Source organism: Sorghum bicolor, chromosome 1 (assembly GCF_000003195.3).
Source record: "Sorghum bicolor cultivar BTx623 chromosome 1, Sorghum_bicolor_NCBIv3, whole genome shotgun sequence".
Lineage (NCBI taxonomy): Eukaryota > Viridiplantae > Streptophyta > Magnoliopsida > Poales > Poaceae > Sorghum > Sorghum bicolor.
In genome coordinates this window covers 65109199-65135060 of record NC_012870.2, presented here as the reverse complement: position 1 = coordinate 65135060, position 25862 = coordinate 65109199, and the positions used below count along the sequence as shown (strand labels likewise).

At 41.6% G+C, this 25862-nt stretch overlaps 3 protein-coding genes across 3 annotated transcripts; 1 reads left to right on the top strand and 2 right to left on the bottom strand.

Moving 5' to 3' along the window:
• On the bottom strand, positions 6000-9042 carry LOC8080784 (10 kDa chaperonin, mitochondrial). The gene is made up of 3 exons (XM_002465180.2): positions 8816-9042; positions 6811-6950; positions 6000-6253 (listed from the first exon to the last, which is right to left on the bottom strand). Exons 1-3 carry the CDS (start codon positions 8918-8920, stop codon positions 6205-6207), a joined length of 294 nt encoding a protein of 97 aa, XP_002465225.1. The 5' UTR covers positions 8921-9042; the 3' UTR covers positions 6000-6204.
• Positions 9930-10244, bottom strand: LOC110432403 (CLAVATA3/ESR (CLE)-related protein 22). The gene has a single exon (XM_021452765.1). It carries the CDS (start codon positions 10242-10244, stop codon positions 9930-9932), a length of 315 nt encoding a protein of 104 aa, XP_021308440.1.
• LOC8080783 (calcium/calmodulin-dependent serine/threonine-protein kinase 1) lies at positions 17665-25556 on the top strand. Its single transcript, XM_002467767.2, has 11 exons — positions 17665-18740; positions 21007-21137; positions 22380-22421; positions 22504-22612; positions 23003-23081; positions 23174-23470; positions 23572-23684; positions 24387-24494; positions 24567-24629; positions 24707-24874; positions 24943-25556. Exons 1-11 carry the CDS (start codon positions 18210-18212, stop codon positions 25078-25080), a joined length of 1779 nt encoding a protein of 592 aa, XP_002467812.1. The 5' UTR covers positions 17665-18209; the 3' UTR covers positions 25081-25556.

Here is a 25862-nt window from a genome sequence, read left to right as displayed (position 1 = left end):
TCGGAGATATATATGAGAGATACTGTATCACTAATAATCTCATCTCTAGCTAGCTGCTGTATACAATAATTCTATTGCTGCGATTTCTTTGTTTCCTTCATAATAGTAGTATGTATACCACCACATGACAAGAACAACACCACAAGATCGATCGAGTGATTTGGTCCATCTGTATTAGGGATTTATTGGTTTGGTTGGTTGGACCGCCGGCCGCAGTTGCAGGTTGCAACTTGTACGTCAGTGTGGTCACTAGCAGCTAGCTCTAGTAATGGCCGGCCATCGAAACAGTGTTACAATAATTCATTCCCTTAACTGGAGCTCGACCTCACAGGCATGAGATCGAAATTCTCTGCATCTAATAAATACTCTCTCCATACTAGAAATACATGACGTTCTAGCAAAACTGCTATATTATTGTAGCAGTATCTGTCTATATATATCCGGCTAGACACTTGGATTATAGGGAACACATCTCCTTCTTTTGCAAAGCTAAGTAACATATTATAGTAATGCATGACGAGGTCGAGAAGATCTGACAACAAATCTCCATATAATTTGTCGCCTCTGATCTCCATCAGCATAGTATTATCTGTCTGTAGCACCATATGCACGCAGCTAATATAACAAGGCCGGCCGGTCTCATAGTTTTTAGCCCTTTATTAATTAGCGACCTTTTGGACGATGGTGATGACTCTCATCACATCGTCTAACCAGATTATTGTGGAGTGCGAAAACATGAACATGCCGAGCAAAATGCTAATATATACATTCTCCAAAGGAATCGAGACTAATTAACGTCAAACTATGCATGCTCCATAATCCATAGCTTCGCGGCTAAGGATATATGAAGCGCTACTAGAGACGACCGGTGTCTAAAACACACACACTAACACAGAGAGAGAGAGAGGATAATTCCTTTTTACTCCCATATATATAGGGGAAGTATACTCTCTAGCTAGCTACAAAATATGTTATTCTGTAGCCACCTCTATTTACGATAATTTTATATACTAATTTACGATAATATGTATACATATTTGCGATAGTTGGGTTACTGTGGGGGTATAAACCCCTATACCCTCATGGGCCTATATGGGCCGCACCATCAGAGGTGGCTCGGCCCACAAGATGAAGACGTGCGGCGCACGACTAGTCGACGTGCACCGCAAGGCTACAAGATTTTGTACCAAATAGGATACTTTGCTTGTAACTCTGTCCCTTCAGGATATATAAGGAGAGGCAGGGGTCCCCTAGAGGACAGATCATACATCATATTCTCTCAACACAAATCAATACAACCAGATGCAGGACGTAGGTATTACGCCAACTCGGCGGCCGAACCTGGATAAAAAGCTTGTCCGTGTCTTGCGTCACCATCGAGTTCGTAGTTTGCGCACCGTCTACCGATAAACTACTACCGTGGGTATACCCCAAGGTAGACTGCCGACCAGCTTTCGTCGACAGTGGCGCGCCAGGTAGGGGGTGTGCGTACAACTTCTCCGACGAACGAGATGGTCATCATCCCCGACTTCGTGGCCATGGCGGGCGACTTCACGTTCACCGTCAGCTTCAACAGCTTCACCGCCACGACCACGGAGGAGGTGTAGATCCGATCTGTGCCAACCACTTCTTCATCGACGTCGGCGGCGGCTTCAACCACGCTGGCTACGACTCCAACTACTCCAGCAACGTCTCCGACCACGCCGACAACGCGTCACCTGCTTCCCTGCTACAAAGGAAGGCAGATCGACGACATCGACCTGCTCGGGCTATCGACCAAGTTTTTTGGCCTACTTGCTCTGACCACCTGTCGCAATAATAATCGCCGCGAAGAACGGCGCTACGACAGCCGCGACCACCATCACGACAACAAGTCAAGCAACTCTCCCGACCAGACTTTCGTCCAAAGATAAGTACAATTCTAATATTTTATTTATTTTTGGCATAATATTTTTAAGATTATTATTCTTAACAACTTTTTAGCCGACTAGTTTTTTCTCCTACACGAGCTTTCCAGAGCCGGTACTGTCTCCGACTCCTCCCTACACGTGCACGAGATCCGCCCTCTGCGTTCCGGATGGTCGGCAGTAGCTCTCTGACGTGGCTGACAATCCTACGCGTGCCTAGGTTCCGCACCTCATGCTGATTGTTGGCTAGATCAGAGCTGGTACAAGCTCTAGGATGAATTAACTACTTGTACAAATTTTATAACAAAAAATCTAAAACTTATCTTAGTACTGATTTTTTATCTAGAGTTTATTTATACATCATATACTACCTATTCTTTATATTTATTTTTCAGGAGTTTGGCCCAGTCGACAAGCTACGCTTGGAGACTCGTCGACTATTCCCTACGCTGTGTCCGGGGACTGCTCCGACCACCGAGCACGTTTACGTTCCCAACCACGCTCGGGGACTTGTCGACTACTCTCTATGCTGTGCTCGAAGACTGTGCCGACCACCGAGCACGTTTACGTTCCCAACCACGCTCGGAGACTTGTCCACCGGTCCCTACGCCGTGCTCGGGGACTGTGCCGACCACCGAGCACTATACGCTCGGCGACTGTTCGATCAGCTCACCAATTTGAGAGTTTTTGGACTGTACCGACCATCGAGCACTACACGCTCGGGGACTGGTCGACCAGCCCACCAATTTGAGAATTCGGGGACTGTACCGACCACCGAGCGTTATATACTCGGAGACTGGTCGATTAGTCTATTCAATTGCAGACGGACTGATAAATTCAATTTTTTAGACCTTGCTACAAGGCTCATACTTCGCCTTCCAGCAAGCTCGGGGACTACATCGGTACGATGCATCTGGCGATGCATCTTAGTTTCAGAATTTCTTTGAGGACTTTTCTTTTGACCCTGGCACCATGTGCCTACGTCACCTACTACCAGGCTCGGGGACTAAGTGGGCACACTTCGCCTTGCGGTGAATATGCTTGCTTTTTTGAGGACTATACTTTTCAGAAACGTAAAGTAGACACACTTCACCAGGAAAGAATTTTTTTTTAATTTAGAGCACCATGCATTCTTCGAACAACCTGCTTCTTCGATGTCAATGTTGATCAACTGTCTTGGTCAAAATACCGTTGCAACTGTTTGGGCGACTTTCCTGCTTATTGAAGACGTCAAGCCTTACTGATCGAAGAAGCTCAAGATGGCGTGTTACATCATAATACATGGTGCTCGGGGACTAGCTGTGGGGGTATAAACCCCTATACCCTCATGGGCCTATATGGGCCGCACCATCAGAGGTGGCTCGGCCCACAAGATGAAGACGTGCGGCGCACGACTAGTCGACGTGCACCGCAAGGCTACAAGATTTTGTACCAAATAGGATACTTTGCTTGTAACTCTGTCCCTTCAGGATATATAAGGAGAGGCAGGGGTCCCCTAGAGGACAGATCATACATCATATTCTCTCAACACAAATCAATACAACCAGATGCAGGACGTAGGTATTACGCCAACTCGGCGGCCGAACCTGGATAAAAAGCTTGTCCGTGTCTTGCGTCACCATCGAGTTCGTAGTTTGCGCACCGTCTACCGATAAACTACTACCGTGGGTATACCCCAAGGTAGACTGCCGACCAGCTTTCGTCGACAGTTACTATAACACACGGGATATTTACCGTAATGTTATAGTAAACCACTTAGTAAGAAGTTACAATAATCTTATAAATTAATATAGTAATTATCATAACTCAAAGTGGCTACAAAATAAGTTATTTTGTAGCCAGCTACACACACACACAAGTGCTATTCTACACCCTAGGTGTAGGTGTAGAATACTATTCTACACTGAACTGTTATACTGAGCAAAATTCAGTATCGTTCAGTATTCATATTTCAGTATTGTTCAGTATTTCGTGGTCCTGGGTGTTGGACGGGATGATACTGAACGTTCTCCAGTATTGCTCAGTATTTTTTTTACTCTGTTTTGACTTGCGGTTATTCTACACCTAGGGTGTAGAATAGCGCTACCGTGTGTGTGTGTGTATATATATATATATATATATATATATATATTCTACACATATTCTAGACCGCAAGTCAAAATTGAGTAGAAAAAATACTGAGCAGTACTGAACAACGTTCAGTATCATCCAGTGGTACACCCAGGGTCACGAAATACTGAACAATACTGAAATATGAGTACTGAACAATACTAAATTATGTACAGTATAACAGTTTGGTGTAGAATAGTATTCTATACCTAGAGTGTAGAATAGCACTTATATACACACACCTTTATGGCCTCCCGTCCTACTATGCTACATCTATAAAGTGCACTATATTCATGTCCTCCCTCAGAGCGGCAACATCGCCATCTATGTCGTCGATCGCACACATGTGAACAAGAAGGAACAAATGGGATTCCAACTTTAGAGCAAAAGCTTTTCTTGTTTGGTGACTTGGGTGTGCATGCCTAGATATAGGCTGCTGCTGAATGGACAGAAAGACGGTCTGAAATCGTGTCGTACTCGTATCGTATGTGATGAAGCAGTAGACGTTGCGCTAGCAGCCCGGATGCTGGGGGAAGAATTAGGACATGTGGGCTAATGGCCCATATCAGCCCAGGAACTTCGTAATTCGGACGTTAGGATTACTCACTTGGCGGACAGAGCTGCTTTCGGCCTGTTGGTAGTAGGTAGCTGGGCTTTTTCCTAGACGCACTGAGCTGACCTACAGGAGGATCAGCCCAAAGAGAAATCATCAGCCAAGCTGGCTGCAGGGCAGCTGGGCTCGAGGCCCAGTACTCTTCAGCCTGTTTCGGTCCTACAGCCCACAGGTTAGGGAGATAAGCCCGTCCATGGGTTGCAATAATGTACAACATTAAGTATGCTTGGATGATATATTTAGACAATACTTATCAATAATTTACTAAACAGATCTTCCAAATCTTGTATCTTATCTTATATACTTCTATAAAAGCAAAATCTTAGAGCAGTCCCAATGCTAGAAACTATATGTAGTTTTTATACCTATTAATTTCTATAGACACTATATGTAGAAATCATGGTCCCAATGGATACTTTGTAATGAATATTTTTTATCCAACCACATTTATTCTCTCTTCATTCTCAACCAAGGCCTTGTTTAGATCCGAAAATTTTTTGGATTTCGCTACTCTAACACTTTCGTTTGTTTGTGGTAAATATTGTCCAACCATAGACTAACTAGGATCAAAAGATCCGTCTCGTGATTTACAGTCAAACTGTGTGATTAGTTTTTGTTTTCGTCTATATTTAATGCTTCATGCATGTGCCGTAAAATTTGATGTGAAGAAATCTTAAAAACTTTTTGGATTTCGGGGTGAACTAAACAAGGCCCAATTATACCATTTTATGTCTTGCATCTCATGCAGACATAGTTTCTAACTTAAAATTAGTTTCTATGATTTTTACTCTCTCTCTCCAATAACTATCTTGCCACATCAACAAAATGCTTAGGTGACACTATAATTAATGTCTAACAAATCTTATAGATTTCTGGCTTAAAATTTGTTATTTTTATATCTCACAAATGAATTCAAATTTAGACAAGATATTTTATAAGATTGTGTATAATCATATCATCTACATGTGTGATTTCTTTGGTGAATTTAGACAACTTTTTTACCATGGTTTGCACAAAAATTATAGTTTCCACTAGATATGTTCCCATGTTGAACGGAGCAAATTATCTATGTTGAACGGAAACAAAATCAGTACGAAAGGATTTGCTGCCACGCACGGATTGAAACTTGAAAAGTATATTTGACGGCAATGGAAGAACAGATGGCATCAGGAATCAGGAAACGAAGACCAAATGAAAATTTGCTCGACAGACTTCATGACGAAAGGAATTTTACAATCAACTATTTGTTTTTTTTTTGGGGGTGGGAACGAGTTCGAATTTCATAGTTTTGCAGAATCGTGTTCAAACCGTCTAGATTTTCTTCCCCTACAACGGGAAGATCTTCACTAGCTATTATATCATGTCGAAAATGAAGCATCAAACATGCAGTTGTATCAGTTTAAATATTTATTAAATGATTATGTCCAGAATGAGGCAATGTCATCGAATTCTCACAAGGGTCGGGTTCTCGCATGTCCGCCCCATACGCAAAAAAAGAGAACTCGTGGCTACACTCCTGCATCCCTACTTTCAAACAACTCCAGCCTTGAGAGTTGACGTTTTGACGATCCAGAGCTACTCCTCAAGCTTTCCCAGTATGTCGTGCTCTCTGAAAAGAAGGTACCTGACATTTCAAGTAACCAGGTTAAACCACCGACGAAGAAAAAGAAATCAAATCTGAGAACTGTATTTGGCACTAGTGTTCAGTTAAGAATTCATATGGCATATATGTACTTATGTAGAAAAATAATAACAGCACTGCATCTTGGTTGAGAAAGTACCCCTATGAATATAGAAAAAATAAACTTCCCTTCAGATTACTACCACTACTACTTAGCAGGATGCATAGACAAGTGACATCCTAAATTCTTCAATGGTCAGCTACAAAGGAGGTGTTAGTACATGATTTATAGTCAGTTTAACAAAAACAACTCGACACCATGCTGTAATATCAGTAGAAACCCAGCTGGATGAACGTGAGCTGCTCACTTCACTGTTCACTGTTCACAGGGTGATAGTTCAAACTACTAAGTTACCATCCAGAATGTCAGTTTAATCGCAACGTTTTAAAGGTACTGTTCTTGAATTCTCTGATTTAGGTGTACAAAGCAACAGCAACAGAAAAGGGAGGGGAGAGAGAATATAGTGCCAAGTCAAAATGACATGCATATGTTAACATACTCTTTTTCAGCAAGCTTCACTTCTGTTCCACCATACTCCGGAAGCAGAACAGTGTCGCCTTCATTCAGAGATACAGGGATCAGCTTACCATCCCTATCACGATCACCAGGGCCAACAGCAATGACATTAGCAGCATTCAGCTGTATTAAAAAATAAAGTGATATGTTAGGCCTAAAAGAGACATGAAAACTAAAAACCAATGATAAAAAAAAAACACACTCCACAAACAACTAAAGCTAAAAAGGAAACACCTTGATTCAATATATTGAACTCACTCAACCTACATACTAGGCAGCCCATGTGCCCCTCCCCACCTGGCATGAACCTGCATATGAAGTCCACATCCCCTCTTCTCCAGCACCGTCACTCCCCTCTCTCGTCTCCAGCGCCATTGCACATCTGCCTCTCTCGCTCACACTTTCCTCTCTCCTCTCTGCTGCTTCCTCTCCCTTCCCAAATTACTCTGCACCCCCTCAGATCGACCGCTGCCACCATTCCCTTCCAAATCAAAGGGATTGACGAGCAGGAGACGGCAAAATCAAGCTAAAAGCAGCAGAATCGGCAAGCAGCAAAATCAGACAGGCCAGCAGCAGAATCGGCAAGCAGCAAAATCAGACGGGCCAGCAGCAGAAGCGAGGGGGAGATGATAGCATCAAGCAGAATTGAGGGGGAGACGACGGAATGGTGCGGTAACCGCAACAGCATACACCTAAAGTGACGGGTCGTAACCAGTGGCCTTGTCTCTGTCGTGACCCTAGACCACTCCAACACTTCAGCAACACCTTAATAACCTAGGGCCTTGTTTAGTTCACCCTGAAAACCAAAAAGTTTTCAAGATTCTCCGTCACATCGAATCTTATGGCACATGCATGAAACATTAAATATAGACGAAAACAAAAACTAATTACACAGTTTAGCTGTAAATCACGAAACGAATCTTTTGATCCTAGTTAGTCCATGATTGGATAATATTTGTCACAAACAAACGAAAGTGCTACAGTACCGAAAACTTTTCACTTTTCGGAACTAAACAAGGCCCTAGTACAGTCCAGCTGTTTTGTAATTATTTCACCCATGCAAAATATGAATCCTATGACTGAACTATGAATTGATACAGAATATAGTATTCATCTCCCGATCTTTCAAAAAAATAAGCATTCATCTCACAAAGTAATCATCAGTTGTACAAGGGTTGGTGGGTTTGGCCTATTTACATATCAGCAGCATCTATTTTGGCTAGATCACAAAAACAACAGACTCAGCATTCAAAGAAAAAAAATAAGGTATATAACACATTGACCAAACAGGCTGGCAATATACCCATGGACCAAAAACATAAAAATAGGTGGCAATACAACAGTAATAATTGCACAGGATACATCCACTGAGGCCTGCCTCGAAAACAACATGACACAATTTGTGCAAAGTAACAGTAACACCAACTGCTGTTTTCGCCCTCTGCTCTTCTACAAGACGTCACCACAACAACTGTTAATGGAAGCTATACAACTTGAATGCCCAAATTGTTTAGAGTTAGCCTTGATAGCAGAACAAAAATTCAGCACTAGCTAGAAGCTTCAATACCAGTATACCACAAGTTCATAAGATTTGATTTTGAAACTGATCCATGAATTCAAGCTACCAGCGGACTAGTACTAGTAGCAACTAGCAAAGCAAATGAAACTTGAAGGATATACGCGAGGAGCCACCAACTGGTTCACAGAATACTCGAACTTCTATCAGGTGATCTTCTCATGAGAATATTATCAATGCTAGTCTAGTGCCCAGCACAACATCAGCGACACAAACCTAAAACTTTTCCCCAAAAAAAACGAAACTGAACGAATTCGCTCAGCTTCCCCGCTCTGGCACCCACAGCGATCTCGAATACCGAACCAGATCTACAATACGAAACCCCCAACGCCACAATGGCCACTGATGAACATACGCCGGGGATGCGGATACAGCAGGAGGAGGAACAGAGCGAGATCTATGTATCCGTTACCTGCTTGGTGGTCTCCGGGAGGAGGATGCCGCCGACGCTCTTCTTGGGCTGCAGCAGCTTCTCCACCAGCACCCGGTTCAGCGACGGGATCAGACGCTTCGCCATGGATGGCCGCGCGAGAAGGTCTTGCGCTCGATTCTTCTTGGGGAGCAAGTTGATGCTGGGTTGCGGTGGCTTTACCTGGAGCCGCGGCTCCCAGGGTTTAGGGTTTATTTGGAGTGCGGCCGAGGCCCGAGGGTAGAATGGGGAAACCGTCTCCAGGACGCCTAGAATGTTCGACCCAGCAGAGCAGAGAGGACAGAGGAGCCTCCAGGGTCCAGCCCGGTACGCACTCATACGTTGGGCTAACGGCCCAATTTGCAACTTAATGGGCCGGCCCATCCTGAAGATGTTCTTATCATCTGGGCTGCAAGTTGTGCTTTTCATAATGAATCTTTTTTCTCTCTCTCACCTCATCTAGCTCCTGCTCAATCATAAGTATACGTGTTCATCTAGACATGCTCTAATTCAAACTTTTTTAAATTATATACGTTGGTAACATGAGTTTAAAATTCTTAGAGATTCATTAGCAAACTGTACTTTCATAATTTATATTTTGTAATAACTCTTCTCATTAAGATAGTGTTGCAAGTTAAAGTGTTATATATTGGTGATATTCTTATCTAAAAAAATATATATTTGCGATATTGTAAAGTGGCATAAAGGACACATAATTGTTAGCAGAAAGGTACGATTTACACATAACCACGTGTGGTGCATGTTTGAAATCTCGAAAGCTTAGGATTTATAAAATTTTTGTAAAAAAAATGGAAATGGATTATTCACCCGGGATGAAGAACACTCCAATCAGCAGCCCTCTGAATCAGAAGTTCAGAACAGAACAGAAGACACGGCTCATGCAAATCAAACAAGGTATGAACTGGGCATCTTATCTCTCATGCCAAATCAAAAGTAAAAAAAACAAATAAAAGCAACAATTCCATGGAACATTCTATGCATGATTAGGTACCTATATATCTAAGAAAAAAATGGCAAAAAAAAAAGGCAACAAGAACTAAACAAAAAGAATCTGAAGAACTGGACTGTGTAGCAGCACTAAGCTGAGCCAGCCCTCCTATCTTCTGTTGTGAAGTGGATTAGGCCCAGTGATGACCTCCCTCTTCTCCTCCTCGCCAATCACATCTCCACCTCCCTTGTTGACGTGCTCCATTAATCCATTCGCAAGTACCTCGCCATGACCAGCTAACATTCTTCTCCCTTGGACTTGAAGCAGCCTCACTGCAGCTCCTCCATGGCGATCACAAGAGCAAGAAGATGATGAGCTCCCTGCTGCACTCTCTGCAGCCTGCAACATCAACACCATCAGAGATACAAGCAGCAAGACGACTGCAGGGATGAGCTTGAGCTCCTTCCTCCTGCGCAGCACCATCCTCTGCTGTCTGTGGATCTCTTTAACTAAGCTAGCTAGCTAGCAAAGAGCGCATGAGCGACGAGCTGATGATGATGATCAATGTGGCTAAGCGAGATAGTAACTGGTTCAGTTAGACGGGATGAGCATGAGCTTGCTGCGGCGTAGCAGTGGATTAGGTGCGCTGAAACCCTGGGGGAGGAGACAAAGCTGAGCTGTAATTGTTGGCTTGCAATCGGTCAGGTTCTGCCCGGCCGGCCTCATTGGAGACTGCACGAAATCAAATTGCGTGCTTGGTCAAGTATCTTACTACTAGTCAAAGCACGCAATTAAGAGCCATTGATTGATGCTGGCGAAGAGAGATTTTATAAACTATGGTTATGGTTGTCAGTTGTCACTAGTGCGTGCTCGATGTAGCAGTGTCAGTGTGTCACAGCTCGCAATGCAAGTACTGGTACAGTGTTAGAAGCTTCCTTAAACTAAGCGTTTGTCTTTTAATCTTGGCTTGCACAGGAAGAATAGTACAGATGAGCAGCCGTAGTATCCAGATAGACTTTTTTTACTCCATTTTTTCTAACAAAGTTCCCAACGTTTATTACTACTGAACTTCTGAGAAAATGTATCCCTGAATATCCCTGAATCCTCCTTCCGTGCATTTCTAGGACCATATACATATACAAACGACGCGTGCATGACGCCTTTGCGATTGCGCGTGCACATGCTTTATAGATGGCGACGAGGATGTTGCTCGCTGTCACCAAGCTAAAGGTGTCCTTCCTCTTCAGGCCCTGCGATATGAACGTACTGTGGGATTCAGCTGCATCGGTGGTGGCGAGTTTTCACGCATGATTCATGGATCTAATGAGACTATGAGTGTGTTTGGTTCTCTTCTCCACCAAGCCTGGCTAGACAAAAACAAACCAAGCCAGCTCTAGCCAGGTTTAACCAATGCAAGTGTCATTTGTTTGGTTGCTCTGCTATAGGTAAGCCTGGCTTAGTTACCACTTGTTTGGTTGCTAGGCTTATCTAGGTACATTCACCTCATCTTTGCGTCCATGACAGCGGTGGCCGGGAGCTGCGGTCGCTGTGGGCGGGCGAGCCCCGCAAGGGCTTCCCCTGCGCGCAGACGAGTCCTGTTGGGCGACCCCGCCGCCGTGAGCACGGATCTCGCGCCATGACCCTACGGTCGGTGACTGGTGGCCTGAGCACGGAGAAGATGGAGGAGCGGCCAGATGCACGGAGGAGTAGGCGACGCCGCACGACGACAGGTGCCTGAGCAGCGCCGCGGTGGTGGCCTCCTCCTCCTCCTCCTCGTCCCCGTCACTGCAGGCGGCGTACGTGGCGGCGTGGACGGTGTACCCGCGCTGGAGGAGGCGGTCGACGAGCGCGTGGCCCAGCGGCCCCGCTGCGTCCATCACGCACACGACGGAGAAGATGGAGGAGCGTCCAGATCCGCGACAACGACGGAGAGAGGGTGAGCGGATCAACGAGAGAGGGCGCGGGAGGCTGGCCCAAGGCTGGCTCCGTGGGGATGGCCGAATCGGCCGTTCCCAGCAAGCCAGGAAATCCATACAAGTTAGGCTTGTGCAAGCCTGGCTAAAAGGCCAACCAGGCAACCAAACAGGCCTAACCTGTATTGTAGAAGCCTGGCTAGGGGGTTATGCAGGGAACCAAACAGACTCTATATGTTTCTGTTTGCTTAAGCTTATCTATGGAATTAGTTATTTAATAATATTTTTCTCTTATAATAAATCAGCGAACAATACTTTTAACTATGACTTTTCAACCAAGCCGACAACACCTATGACAAGAGAACAAGTGGACAAATAAACACTGCTGTTCTAAATTATACTTCGTAGTTTACTTTTATGGTCTATTTGGATCCATGGAAGGGATCACTAAACGGACGATATGCTTCGTTGCTCCCTCTGTATAAGATTTACAAATCGTTTTGGATAAGGTTTGAGTCAAACATAGGGAATATAAATTATTAATAACTTTTAAATTATTGAGTTTGCAAATGTGAAAATTATATGAATAGATTTGTCTTTTAAAAAATAACTTTCATAAAAATATACATATATCAATTTTTTCTAAATATTTTTTATAAAAATAAGAGATCAAAGTTGTATTTGGACACCATGTCGCTGTCCTAAACGACTTCTAAATCTTATAAAGAGAGAGTACATGGAGATGTCTATCCAACAATAAGTTGTTTTAGCCCTTTCCGTCAACCAAATTTTTTCCATACACTTGCACTTTTTATAGATATATTTACACCATCTTATTATTATATTTACATTGATTTTTTCAGTGTTGGACACGGTGATGTAATTTGGGAATATAACACAAAAATATGTCAAAATTCTTAAAAGATTTACAAATTATTTCTATAGATTCTAGACATCATGACAAATTATTCACAAATTCTTCAGACATTTCAAAAAAAAAATCCACACAAGGAGGTGAGAGATGAGAGATTGTCGCAGGGTGTTCCATGCTTGCGTTCGTGTATTAGGTAGGGACACACGCACAGGGCCGCATCACACGTGCGCTGAAGCCGAGCGCGCGCACGCACGCATCAGCATGATCGCGGGGGGAGAGACAGTCGCTTCCGTATCCATACGGACCAAAAACCGGTTGATCACAACCAGCAAATCAACCGGTTGATCATTAGCTTTTCTGATAACAATAGCTAGAAAATCCCAAAAAAAATGTTTCCAATTGCCAGAGAACAATCCATTACTGATAGCCAAATCTAACTTGTCCTATCGTTTGCCTCTAGCTGTTGTATTACCCCCTTCACAAACGACATTTAAAACCCAACATGAAAATGAAATGATTGTTTACGTCAGCAATGTGGGTATTTATCTGTTCTCCGGTACAAGTTTCAGTTTTGTTTCTATAGAACTATGTACTTGGCAAACTGAAACTGTAAACTGATCGACCTATGTACCTACAAAGAACAAACGCAAAGGACCTTTCTAAAGATTAATGATGACAACTACAATCTGATCGATCGACCAGTACACATTTTCTCCTAATTTATTCCTTTATAGTGCCTCGATTGCCACCCTGTAACACATATCATTATATTCTTTCTTCGGCAATTCCCAAGTTGGACTACTCAAAAAGGGCAATCAAGAGTGATCGGAGTTGTTTAAGTACGGAGTTGATGATGACTGAATCATAGATAGATCAAATTAAAAGTTTACAAGTCTGAGCTGACGACCAAAGAATTATTCTTCTTCTATTCCATGTCATTCTCTCACCCCTTCCTGATGAATCCCTGATTAATGAAGTGATCAGATCAAAGCTACTGGGTAACTTTATGCTTGGCTGATCTGAGATTTGGTAAAGTGGACCGTGAATGTTATTAGGCAGGTCATGATGTGCTGAGGTCAATAACAAGGCGCGCGCTAATCTTTCACATGTCTCAGTTGCAACCCAAGAAAGTTCTGTGATAATCTCCTCCATGTGTGTTTTTATCTCTACCTTCTCTTGTAGAAAATCAAAGGATGGTATATAGTAACTCAATTTATAGAAATGTGAATCCTACGTAGTTTCTTTGTTTTTCCTACTATCCAAAGAACGGGCGTAAAATGTTTGACAGGCCGTACGTGATGTGTACAGAACTACTAGAGGTCAATAAAAACAAGCACTAGTTTTTCATGTGTTCGGCGGACCATGAAAATCCAGTTCTTTCGGAACCGTCATCTAAAATCTAGTATAGCTTGTAAAACGACATCTCTTTTTTTTTTACAAATTCTGATGATTTTTTATGGTGCACTCTATATCTATGAACACATCCAAAAAATTGGGCCGATAAATTTCGAAATTGACAAAGTCATAGGATGAACATATTCGTATATCACCTACCAATAAAATAAAAAAATAACAACATCGTGAATTTTTAGAATAATTTTAAAAACACTAGCATTCGCATTAAGTCAAGAAATTAACTTCAGATAGACATGTTTTTTTTTTAAAAAAGTAGCTAAATCACGCTCTACATATGGAAACGTCATACTGAATATATATTGGTGGGCCGTCAACGTTAGAGAAGTCATGATGATCAGAGGTCAATAACAATTCACTAACTTTTCACTTGTTTCGACACAGACGTAGAAAATTATATAGATTACGTGCTTCTTTAGCTCTCATTGTTTTTCATATCAAGAAGATTACACCGAAGTACATCGTCCTACCTAGGCCTCTTGACCTCAATGAATTACAAAAAAAAAAGTATTAGTTATTAGTTACCTTCTGGCAAAAAGGTTACACCATTATTATATATTTATATATGCAAGCTTGCATCTTAAAATTAGTTTCAGCTAAGTATTTTAACTGAATATACTATACACTGATGATTGATGTGTACGTCTAACCTGAACTTAAAGCAGACAGCTTAAATCGCACAACAAAATAATACTGATACCGACAACCAACCTACAATTATATATATGATCGAGTTCAGTTTTGGAGAAAGTGACAACGGCATTGAACATTTTTGTTACTACCAAGCACCGAATTGCATGCCGTTGCTTCCATTCCAGCGCAAACCGAAAATTAAGGAAACAGTCTGCATCAGCAGAAATATGTACTCGTAGGGCTTGCAGCAGTTTGCATAAAAAGGAAATTGCTGTGGAACACACATTCTAGCCATGTCTGCTTTCCTTCACATAATTAATTAGTCAAATCTAAAGATAAATTCCTACTATGTGCTACTAATATTATTGGCCACATACTAGGCCAAATTTATTGGTCCAGAATAAATTCAAGTCCTTTTTTTAAGGAGAATTGGAGTTTGCTTTTTTTTTTAGTATTCCACTTGACTCTCCCTTGGAGACAGGGAGTAAGATGGACGAAAATTGGGCACAAAAATCCTTCTTCCGTTTCTATATATTTTTCACTTATATGAAAATGGGATCAGTTTTGGAAAATACAGGACTAGAAACGGAATCGGGTTATGTGAACATAGGAAACAGACAAATACGGATGGGGAGCCAAAAAATTAGATTAGGATCATATGATCTAATATTCTCAAGTATGCATGCATGAAGTCAGAAAACAATATATACATGTATGAAGATCGGTTTAATATTCACATGTATGAACATAACATAAGAACATGTGATGGTTAGGCATATTCCGGCATAGATTGGAAACAAAATAAATATGGGTTCATCTTAGATGAAAACAAGATCCCGCAAAAATGGACAGGAAGCTATTGTATTGGTTGGTGATAGAGGGCAACCGATAATACAGGATAAACTAAGCCTTCATCTCCAGGAGTTTTCTCTTGAGTTGATCTTTATGCATTTGTTTTTGCACTATGCTTATATTGTGTGACCTTTGCCTTCCCAAAGTCGGCATAGGCGTTGGCATGATCGGCTTGGATTGTTTAAGGTAGAACACACTAGAAAAAACTAAGGTGCACATTATACTAGTTAATAATTTTTTTAGTGTAGATCAAGTTAAGCATGGGTTTAAGTTTTTAAGTGGCCCAATTCATCCCTCATCCTTAGGTTCGCATGTCCTTACAACAAGCCAACATTGATATTCACCAAGGCATCTATGTTGGTTGATAACACTTAGGACGTGTCACTGTCGGCTCATGTGTTTGATCTGACAATGATATCGTAGTTGTGTCGATGATTTCTATTTTGGCACGAATGACGACTTAGGAATGAGTGTTTTATTCATTGGTATATCTTTTAAACACGGATTATAAGAATCCTCATTAGATCCCAAACTTCCAACCTTAAACCCTAGATCCTTGCTAGAAAATCTTGATTGCAATTTAGCTCTATAATTTTACATATTGATGATGTGAATGTTGCCCAAGATAATAATTACGAGAATTTATTGAAGAAGCGAGATACCGCAAAATTGTTTTGAGGATGCGTGATCCTAAGACCATCCATACAACACCCATTAATACATGTTTTTTCTATTCCCTTGTACTCAGGCCTTGTTTAGTTGGTGAAATTTTTTGGGTTTGGCTACCTAGCACTTTCGTTTGTATTTGACAATTATTGTCTAATCATGTACTAACCAGGCTTAAAAGATTCATCTCGCAAATTACAGGAAACTGTGCAGTTAGTTATTTTTTTATTTATATTTAATGCTTTATGCATGCGTCTAAAGATTTGATGTGACGAGGAATCGTAAAAAAGAGATTTTAGAGGGAACTAAACAAGACCTTAGTGCTCTAGCTCGATAAAAGCTAGATCTACCATGCTTGATCTTTAGTACCCATTGTTCCCTGTTCTTTTCTTAAAAATATTTTCTAGGTCCTTATTAGAAGTTCTCCATTTTTTTTGAAGGTGCTGCCAAAGAAACTATTTACAAATTTGGTTGTATAGATTTTCAAGGAAAGTTATCAAATTTTGCCAAGACTTATTTGAAGAAATTGAAGGAGTTTTATAGAAAACATGTCTTTGAAAAGTTCCTGTAAAAGCTCTAGTGGAAAAGTTTTCTTATTGAGAAGTTTTGATAAAAAAAGTTATAAAAGAGTGTTTGAGAATCTCCCCCAAAAAAAGAAAAGTTGGAAAGGCCTTTTTTGGCAGTTTTTTTTGTTGGGACATTTTTCTTCAATGGTTTAATTAAAAGCTTTATCAAACGAGCACAAGGATGGCTTATGAAGCAAAATGAAGTTAAAAGAGTGAAAATGAAAATGTTTTGGGGGCAGAAATCAAAACCATAAAATAGCTTCTTCATTTTTTTAAAAGAAAACCGAGCTTTCTCAAAAAGGGACCGAAGTTTTTGTGTTTTTTTGGCTTCCTGACACTTGTGCACTAAGGTCGTGTTTAGTTACGAAATATTTTGTAAAATCGCTAAAGTAAGTGTTTTGTTGGTATGTGACAAATATTGTCCAATCATAAACTAATTAGGCTCAAAAGATTCGTCTCGTATATTTCGACCAAACTGTGCAATTAGTTTTTATTTTTATCTATATTTAATACTCCATGCATGCGTCTAAAGATTCGATGTGACGAGGAATCTTGAAAATTTTTGGATTTTTGGTGGAAGTAAACAAAGCCTAACCTATAATTAATAAAGATATTTAACAAAGACGATACACTAGTGGTCTCAGTTTAGTACATTGATGAAGTAGTACTGCTAGCTATGGTTCTCGTGGGCGACAGTCTGCCAAGTGCCGGCACAAATATAAAACCCCTACAAAATCTCGGCAAATTTAATGAAAACAACGGATGGGATATTTTTTTAATTATAACCTTGGGAGAGAACGCGCTGTGGCAACAGAAACTGTCAAATTCCACGACCAGTGTCAGAGGGCAGTCTCCCTCCTCATTGCCGATACCGTACAACCGGCCGGCGTCTTCCAAAAGAAAAGAAAAAAAAAGAACCCTTCAAAACGAAGAGGAAAAAAAAAAGAAAAGATACGGAGCGAGAAGGAGAGCGCAACGGAAAGCAACCCCAAAGGCTCTCCTTTTCCGCCAGTGCCCCCCATTCCACTCAGGACTCACGCGCTCTTCAATCGCTCGCCCCCCGTTTCTTCCTCCCCTCGCCTTCCTTCCTTTTCCTTCCATGTTCGATCCAGCGCTGTCTGTCGTCTTCGCCCGCCCCCAAAGCAGCTCCGACCTTTTCCCCACTTTCCCTTGGCGTCTACGGCCTTGTCCGGTGTAGAAAACAACGGACTTCGTTGTGTTGCTTTGCTGCGGTTCTTGGCCGCTCCTGCAAGCTCAATCCCTGCTCCATCTCTTAAGAGCGCCCCCCTCTCTCCTCCCACTCGGCGAAGCTTTGTTGTTCGCTTTGGATTCCGCGGCTACGAAAGGCTCGGCTCCTGGGTTGGGAAGGCGCCCCCTTTTCCAGGCGACGAATTTGGTGCGGGTTGATGGCGTCCTGCCGCCAGGACTCCGCGATGCAATGATGGGTTCTTGAATACGAGGTGAATCTTTGACCAGCCGAGTTTTCGAATTCCGAGCTCAAGTCCCACCGCTTCTTGATCCGCCGGTCGCCATGGGCCTCTGCTACGGCAAGTCGGCAGCGGTCCAGGAGCCGGCGGTGGCGGAGGAGAACGACGTAGCCGACGGCGCGGCGGCGGGCCGCGGCGACGATGGGCCGCCGGCGTCGCCGGTGAAGGCGCCTCGGACGCCCAAGCAGGGCAAGTTCTCCTTCTACCTGCCGAGCCCGCTCCCGCCCTCCAGCTACAAGGGCTCGCCGGCCAACTCCAACTCCAGCGTCGCGTCCACGCCGGCGCGCGGCGGGTTCAAGCGCCCGTTCCCGCCGCCGTCGCCCGCCAAGCACATCCGTGCGCTGCTGGCGCGGCGCCACGGCTCGGTCAAGCCCAACGAGGCGTCCATCCCCGAGGGCGGCGAGCCAGACCTGGGGCTGGACAAGAGCTTCGGCTACTCCAGGCACTTCGCCGCCAAGTACGACCTTGGCCGGGAGGTGGGGCGCGGCCACTTTGGCTTCACCTGCGCTGCCAAGTGCAAGAAGGGCGACCTCAAGGGCGAGGACGTCGCCGTCAAGGTTATTCCCAAGGCCAAGGTGCGGTATATCCTTTTGCCCGCCCCCCCGCGTCGTGCTGATTTCTTCTGTTCGGTTCCTCACTTGGTTTTGTGCTCGATTGGGTCCTCCCGTTATCAGCTCGAGTAATGCTATCCTGCACAGTTCTTCCTAAAATCTGATTCTTTGTAGATTCACACAGAGTCCACCTTGTGCTCATTTGGTTATAGACTTTCAGTTGATATGCTTGTGACTTCTTCAAACCTTTTAGATTCATATTGCACTACTAGGAGAAAGATAGGAATCATATAATAGGTGTACACTGCTCTTCCTGGGGACTTCATTTGGGCACCCCATACTAAAATTATCAGATAGTTAGGTGTTAATCTGTTGCTTGACTGGGATTAAAATGACAGATTGAAGAGTATGAATTTGATTTCTTGAGTTATTGGGGCAGTTCCTGGTTGTTAGTTGGGACATGGACCATGATGTGGCCAGCAAAGCTTGCTTGGCTTATTCAAAACCTTTATTCAAAAGCTATGTAAGTGCTCCCTCCTCTGGTTGGATGTAGAGAGCTAGCTCATTAAATTGGTGTCATGTGATCATAATGGTATCATTGGCTATCTGATTCTCCATTCCCACTTTAGATTTCTCTGAGTCAGAGGTAGCAAGCTGTATTGTGCTATGCAAGTCCAGTCTGGTCACATGCTAATTTTCATTTCTGTTGAAATATTCACATTTGACCCATTGTAGGACCTTTCAGTTCTGTTGCTGGAAGTCTTTTTTGTAATAAATACTTCTATAGAGATTTGAGGCTCTTGTCCTCTATACATGCATTATCAATTTCAATTCATCATCGTAGTAACCCTGCACATGCAATTGGCAACTCCATTCAGGTAAGTCATTAGGGGCCATTTTAGTGCTATTTAGTGCAGTAATGCTGATATGGTGATTATATGCTCATGTTTAAGGCGTTACTTATATTAATTGCTGGACGAAGACAACACAAAACAAACAGGAGCACTAGATACAGTTTATTGGATAGCCAGAATCAAATAGGGTGATATTAGTGAGTTTATTTAAGGCTGGATTGGTCAACAGTTGACGGATACTATTACTTTTGGATACATTTGTGTTATCCGTCAAGATCTCAGTAATATTGGTTTCCTGAATTTAATATAGTATAGGGAAGTAAAATCTCGAAATTGTAGTGGGTTCGCCCTGCCTCCTTTTACTTTCTCCCGTCTCCCCTGTAAATAATAATAATTGATATATATGTAAAAAAAGGTGAACTGAAGAAGACAGAGTATAACTACAGTAGTGCTATATTGTAGATTACTGACGTTTTGGTGCATTTTTCTCGATCGCCAGTTTCTAATTGGTATTGCTAGCATGGAGCGTCTTATTTTCTTATTTTTTGTCTACCTGTTTTGTGATTTTCCTTATTGTGCTCTGATTGCATAGTTTTAACTAGGAAAATTGTTGGTTGTTTAATAAGAATCGTTACTTGTGCTTGGATGTCACTTGAATTTTCTGTTACTAGCAGTGTTCCAAAGCAATAGGTGCTAGGCAGGTGGATCGGACTCTGCCTAGTGCCTAGACGTGCGGAGGTGGTGCCTCGGAGTTGCTAGGTGTTTGTACATTCTATGGATGGTGTATCCCATGCTAAATGAATTTTTTTTGCATACCATACCAAAAAGAAGATGCTATCATGCATCCATGAGTAATATACTGTAGTTCATCTTTCTCCATCTCTAAATTTCCCATTTTCATGCATATGGCATACATCAAGCCCAAAACACCCAGGTGCTAGGCACGGCGGTGCATCACCACCTAGCACCTAGGCAAAGCTAGGCATCGACTTCTTAAACAAAGGCCACTAGTGTTCATACCTCTTGGGCAATATGATAAATATAACAATGTAAAACATGCTCGCATAGTTTTTGTTTGGACCTAATTGATTGGATATATTTTATGCATTGGTCTTGCAACTTTCAGGCACAATTAAGGTTTGATCTAAGAAGAGCTTAGAAAGTGTCTGATTGTTTCAACAGCTTCCAACATAACGGTCGTATATTTTTAATATTCACCATAGTAACTTTTGTAATATTTGACACCCTTCTATGTGAAATATTAGTGATCTTATGATTATATTGATCTCGTTATAGTAGCTGTATAGTATATGTTGCTATTAAAAAGTTGGGTTTCAGTTCTCAGTTTCTTTGGTACCTACTATAAAAATCCACTTAAAATCCTAAGTAAATGCTTTCATGATGTAGTCTCACCCAAGCAAACTACTTCTGGACAGATGACTACTGCTATTGCCATTGAAGATGTCAGAAGAGAAGTCAGAATATTGAGTTCTTTGACAGGCCACAGCAACCTAGTGCAGTTTTATGATGCTTTTGAGGATGAAGAAAATGTGTATGTTGTTATGGAGTAAGTTCACAGTTGTTCCATTTATTAGTAACCCTATTGATTTACTGAAACTCCTAGAGTTTAATGCTGCATTATGTCAGCGAAATAGAATGGGCCATTGAACCTTTTGTCGTTATGCATTTTCAGAAAAAGGCAATACATGATGTACTAATTTTTGTAGAGATTAGAAAGGTTAAACTCTAGTCTCTTGTTGCTGATGAAATTTGGTCCTGGGCAAACTTTGACTCGCAAGACAATTATTTTGGTTGGCCATGTCTTATCATTCTCTTCCTATTCTTCCTTTTTTTCCAAAGAACATTGTAATTGTCTAGATATGATTCGGGTATCTAGAAGTCAGCAAGTAAATCAAATGAGGTATGGAAACATGTGACACTCAGAATTTGAACGTTGCTAAATTTAGTCAGCTTTCAAAATGCTCTATTTACTTTTGTCAAATCTAGAAAGGAAGCATGGTGGATTTGGCTAGCTCAAGTGTTGGGAAAGTCTAGGACCTAGGAATATACACATGATAACCAATTAGATTGCTATCAATATTTCTAACCCCATGCACGTTTCTGCAAGTGAAAATAGCATTTTTAAAGAAAAAGTTGGCTCTCAGGATATGTGGTCATGAATTTAACTGTTAGTAGAGATCCTTTATTACCCTGGCCATGCAAAGCTTACATTTTAAGCATACCAACTGTGGAGAACAAAAACTTCCCTTTTGGGAAATGGTGTCTTAATATTGATGGAACCTATATGATCCATATTTGATCAGTTCCACACCCTGAATTGGGACCCGCTCTGATAGTATGAGTGTGTCAACGTATATGAATGCGTAGGGAGTGCCATTCAGCAGCACCTACTTATAAGGTCACTTTAGTTGCCTGCATTAGATGCAGATGCTGATGTCGATTTGCTTTATATTCAGCCTTTTATCGGCTGGTCACATATTTTCATGGGGGTGAGACTGGATAAGAGTTGGTCAATAAGGTAGGATTGTTTTGTTATAACAGAGACTGGGATCGGTTATGTTTTTCCTTGTACTTGTCATAGCTCATAACAACGCTACTGCAAGTGCAGATTTGGCCTTGACTTTTGTTTCTGTTATATCTGTAAACCTTTCTTCCAAAGTAGGTTACCAAGGCTAGCACATTTTTATATAGAAATATGATTGTACACCTCTAGAAAAGACTTGCGATACCTGAATATCTTTCATTTGTTTGATCACATTTAACTCACTAGTATATTTTATTGATACAGGTTATGCAAAGGAGGTGAGCTGCTGGACAGGATTTTGGCTAGGTACTTACATGACATTTCATTTCTAAGACTGAAGTCATTGACTCCACAGGAATACTGATTACAACTGCATGCTGTTTTGCAGAGGTGGAAAATATTCTGAGGAAGATGCTAAGGTTGTTATTCACCAAATTCTGAGTGTTGCTTCATTTTGCCATCTTCAGGGTGTTGTTCATCGAGATCTGAAACCAGAGGTAAGATTTGTTGAACAATTGACAACTAATGTTTAGTACCATGATTCCATGAGCTTGCAGTTGTTGGCAGAACTGTGTGCTGCTGCTGCATACCTCCTTTTAACATGCCCTTGTCTCTATTGTTCTGTGGATTCTTAGCCTATATTTAAGCTTGAGGTCATGTTTTTGTCTCCCAAAGGCGTGAATGTAACCTGATATCTTGTGGGTGTGTGGGGTGTGTTTGTATGGCTTCTTATACCCTTACTTCTTCTCTAATATAATGATACACAGCTGTCTTTTGTATTCAAGGATTTTTTTTGGCTACTTCTATTGTTTAAAGAGAAATGCTATGACCCCTTTATATTTTATGCTGATGCTAATGTTGGTCTGCCTTTTACTCCCATTTCTCAGAATTTTCTTTTCATGTCAAAGGATGAGAATTCTGCCTTGAAAGTCATAGACTTTGGTTTGTCTGACTTTGTTAAACCAGGTTAGTCTTACAGAATAGTCTTACAGAATTTTCTTTGGATCATTGCTTATTATTGTTTTCCACTAAAATAAATATGCTGTTCTATTATCCAGATGAAAGACTTAATGACATTGTTGGAAGTGCATATTATGTTGCTCCTGAAGTTCTCCATCGATCTTACAGCACTGAGGCAGATATGTGGAGCATTGGAGTAATTGCATATATTTTGCTTTGTGGAAGCCGCCCTTTCTGGGCACGAACTGAGTCAGGAATTTTTCGAGCTGTTCTAAAAGCCGAGCCTAGCTTTGATGAAATCCCATGGCCTACCCTTTCTGCTGAAGCGAAAGACTTTGTAAGAAGGCTACTCAATAAGGATTACCGGAAGCGGATGACTGCTGCACAAGCCCTCTGTAAGTAACATTCTTGTCTTGAACTTGGTTTACCCAGTTATTCAGCTTGCAGATATGGTGACCCCTTCTTTCTTATTCTTATATATTGACAATTATTACAGGCCATCCATGGATCCGTGGCACACAGGAAGTTAAGATTAATCTAGACATGATAATCTACAGGCTTATGAGGGCGTACTTAAGTTCATCTTCTCTAAGGAAGTCGGCTTTGAGGGTAATACTTTTGTAGGTTGCTTGTACTGTTTTGCAAGGAATCACCATCTTTTGTGTCTGTGTTGGATGATTAATAACTGAAGCCTCCACTTTCCAGCGTAATCAATGCTAAAAATATCAAATAGTCTCCATTTTTCGAAGTGTATTTTATCGGTAATGTTTCATCTGCATCACCTAGCAAATGGTTGCTTTATTTTTTATTCATGTGATCCTGTCATGCATTTTCCTCATATATAAATATATGCAGCATGTATGTACTGCTCTGTAAATAAAAACACTGAATGTCTGGACACAATTGTACTCCATACTTTCTATTTAGCTTAATGCATCATCATGAATTCAAACTGAAGGGTAAATCTGGTATACTCCTTTGTTAATAGCCTGCTGACCATTATGCCCTCAGCCTGGGGTACTTGTAGTTGTTGCAACTCTGTTCTTCTAAAAAAACTGGACCAATCTAGGAGGAACTAGGTGTCATTTTATTAAGAAGAAAATAGGTGCCCTAAAAATTATAACCAGTGACTGGTCAATCAAAAAAAGATAAATACTGTGGGTGTTGTATTTTTTTCCATTCTACTGACCCTTATCTCCTGGGACTGCATTTTTGTTGGGATGCCATTGTTTTGTTGATGTTATTGTGAACAAAGGACACTTCAAGAAACTGTTACATGGGACTTGCTAATTAGGTCTTTAAGTTTTTCAGGCTCTTGCAAAGACACTGACGACAGATCAAATCTTCTACCTAAGAGAGCAGTTTATATTGTTAGGTCCAAACAAGAGTGGCCATATATCCTTGCAAAATATGAAGGCGGTTAGTATTTTGCTTTATTCAGTTAAAATTAATCTGTAACATGCAGCTGCTGAATTTTCATGGAACTTCTAGGCCTTGATGAAAAATTCCTCGGGTGAAATGAATGATTCTAGGATTCTTGACTTTGTTAATTCAGTAAGCCTTCTTTGTCCTCTTATGTTCTTTTCATATTTCGGTTCATGGCAACGTACTAATTCTACCCGTTGCGCTAGATATGCAATATCCCATATGGAAAGTTTGATTTTGAAGAGTTCTCTGCTGCGGCCATTAGTGTATATCAAATGGAAGGCCTGGAGACCTGGGAACAACATGCTCAACAAGCATATGAATTGTTTGACAAGGAGGGCAACCGACCAATTGTGATTGAAGAACTTGCATCGGTATAGTTTGATCTCAAAACAAACTTTCTGCGTAGGAAATGGACTAACTTATGATGTTCATCTTTCAGGAACTTGGACTTGGCCCTTCGGTTCCACTTCATGTTGTTCTCAAAGATTGGATCAGACATTCAGATGGAAACCTCAGTTTCCTCGGGTTCATAAAACTATTGCATGGAGTTTCTTCACGCACAATCCCTAAAGTCTAAGATAACCATTTGCATCGACCAATCCCTAATCTCTGGCCAGGTTGTAGAAGTTGCATGAAACCAGTACAAAGATTAACAGGTCATCTTAGTGTAAGAGGTAAAATACTCCTAGTAGGTGTATATTTGCCCTGCCTTCCGCAACATGGATCGACATTGTCCTCAAGATGTTCGGAGGAATGTACAGATTTGGTTTGGGAAGAGTGGAAATGCCAAAGGAATTTAGGCCGGTTTTTTTGTTTGTTCCAGTAAACGCAGTTATTGCCTTCATTTGTGCTGTGCACCTGTGCCGCAAAATGCCCCAGTCGTTACATATGCTACTGTTGTTTTGATTTATAATTCTACGAGAGTTAATGTACAGCTTTGTAACTTTGGAATCCTTGCCACACGAAGGATTAGTCGGCCTCGAATAATGTATAATGATGTGGCTCTGGGAGGTGATCTCAGGAAAAGGTGAAAAGCTAAGGTCTGTTGGTGTTGATCTCTAGTGATCCTTGAAATTATCTCCCACTTGAAGCTGGAACTTGTCAGGAAACAGATTTCCTGAACGGAAATCCAGCTGTCTGCTCTGACATAGGGATTGATCCCTCGCTATGTCGTGTTTTTTTTTCCTGTGGGCGAACGTCGGAAGTGATCCAAATCATACACTAGCAGGGCCCTTGGACGCCTATGCTGTACCGAAGTGGTAACGAACGAAAGAGGTTTACAAGTGTCCCATCAAAAAAATAACCAACGTGCTTATATGTAACGAAGAACAGCCAGTTTGATGAAGAAGTGGCTAGTTT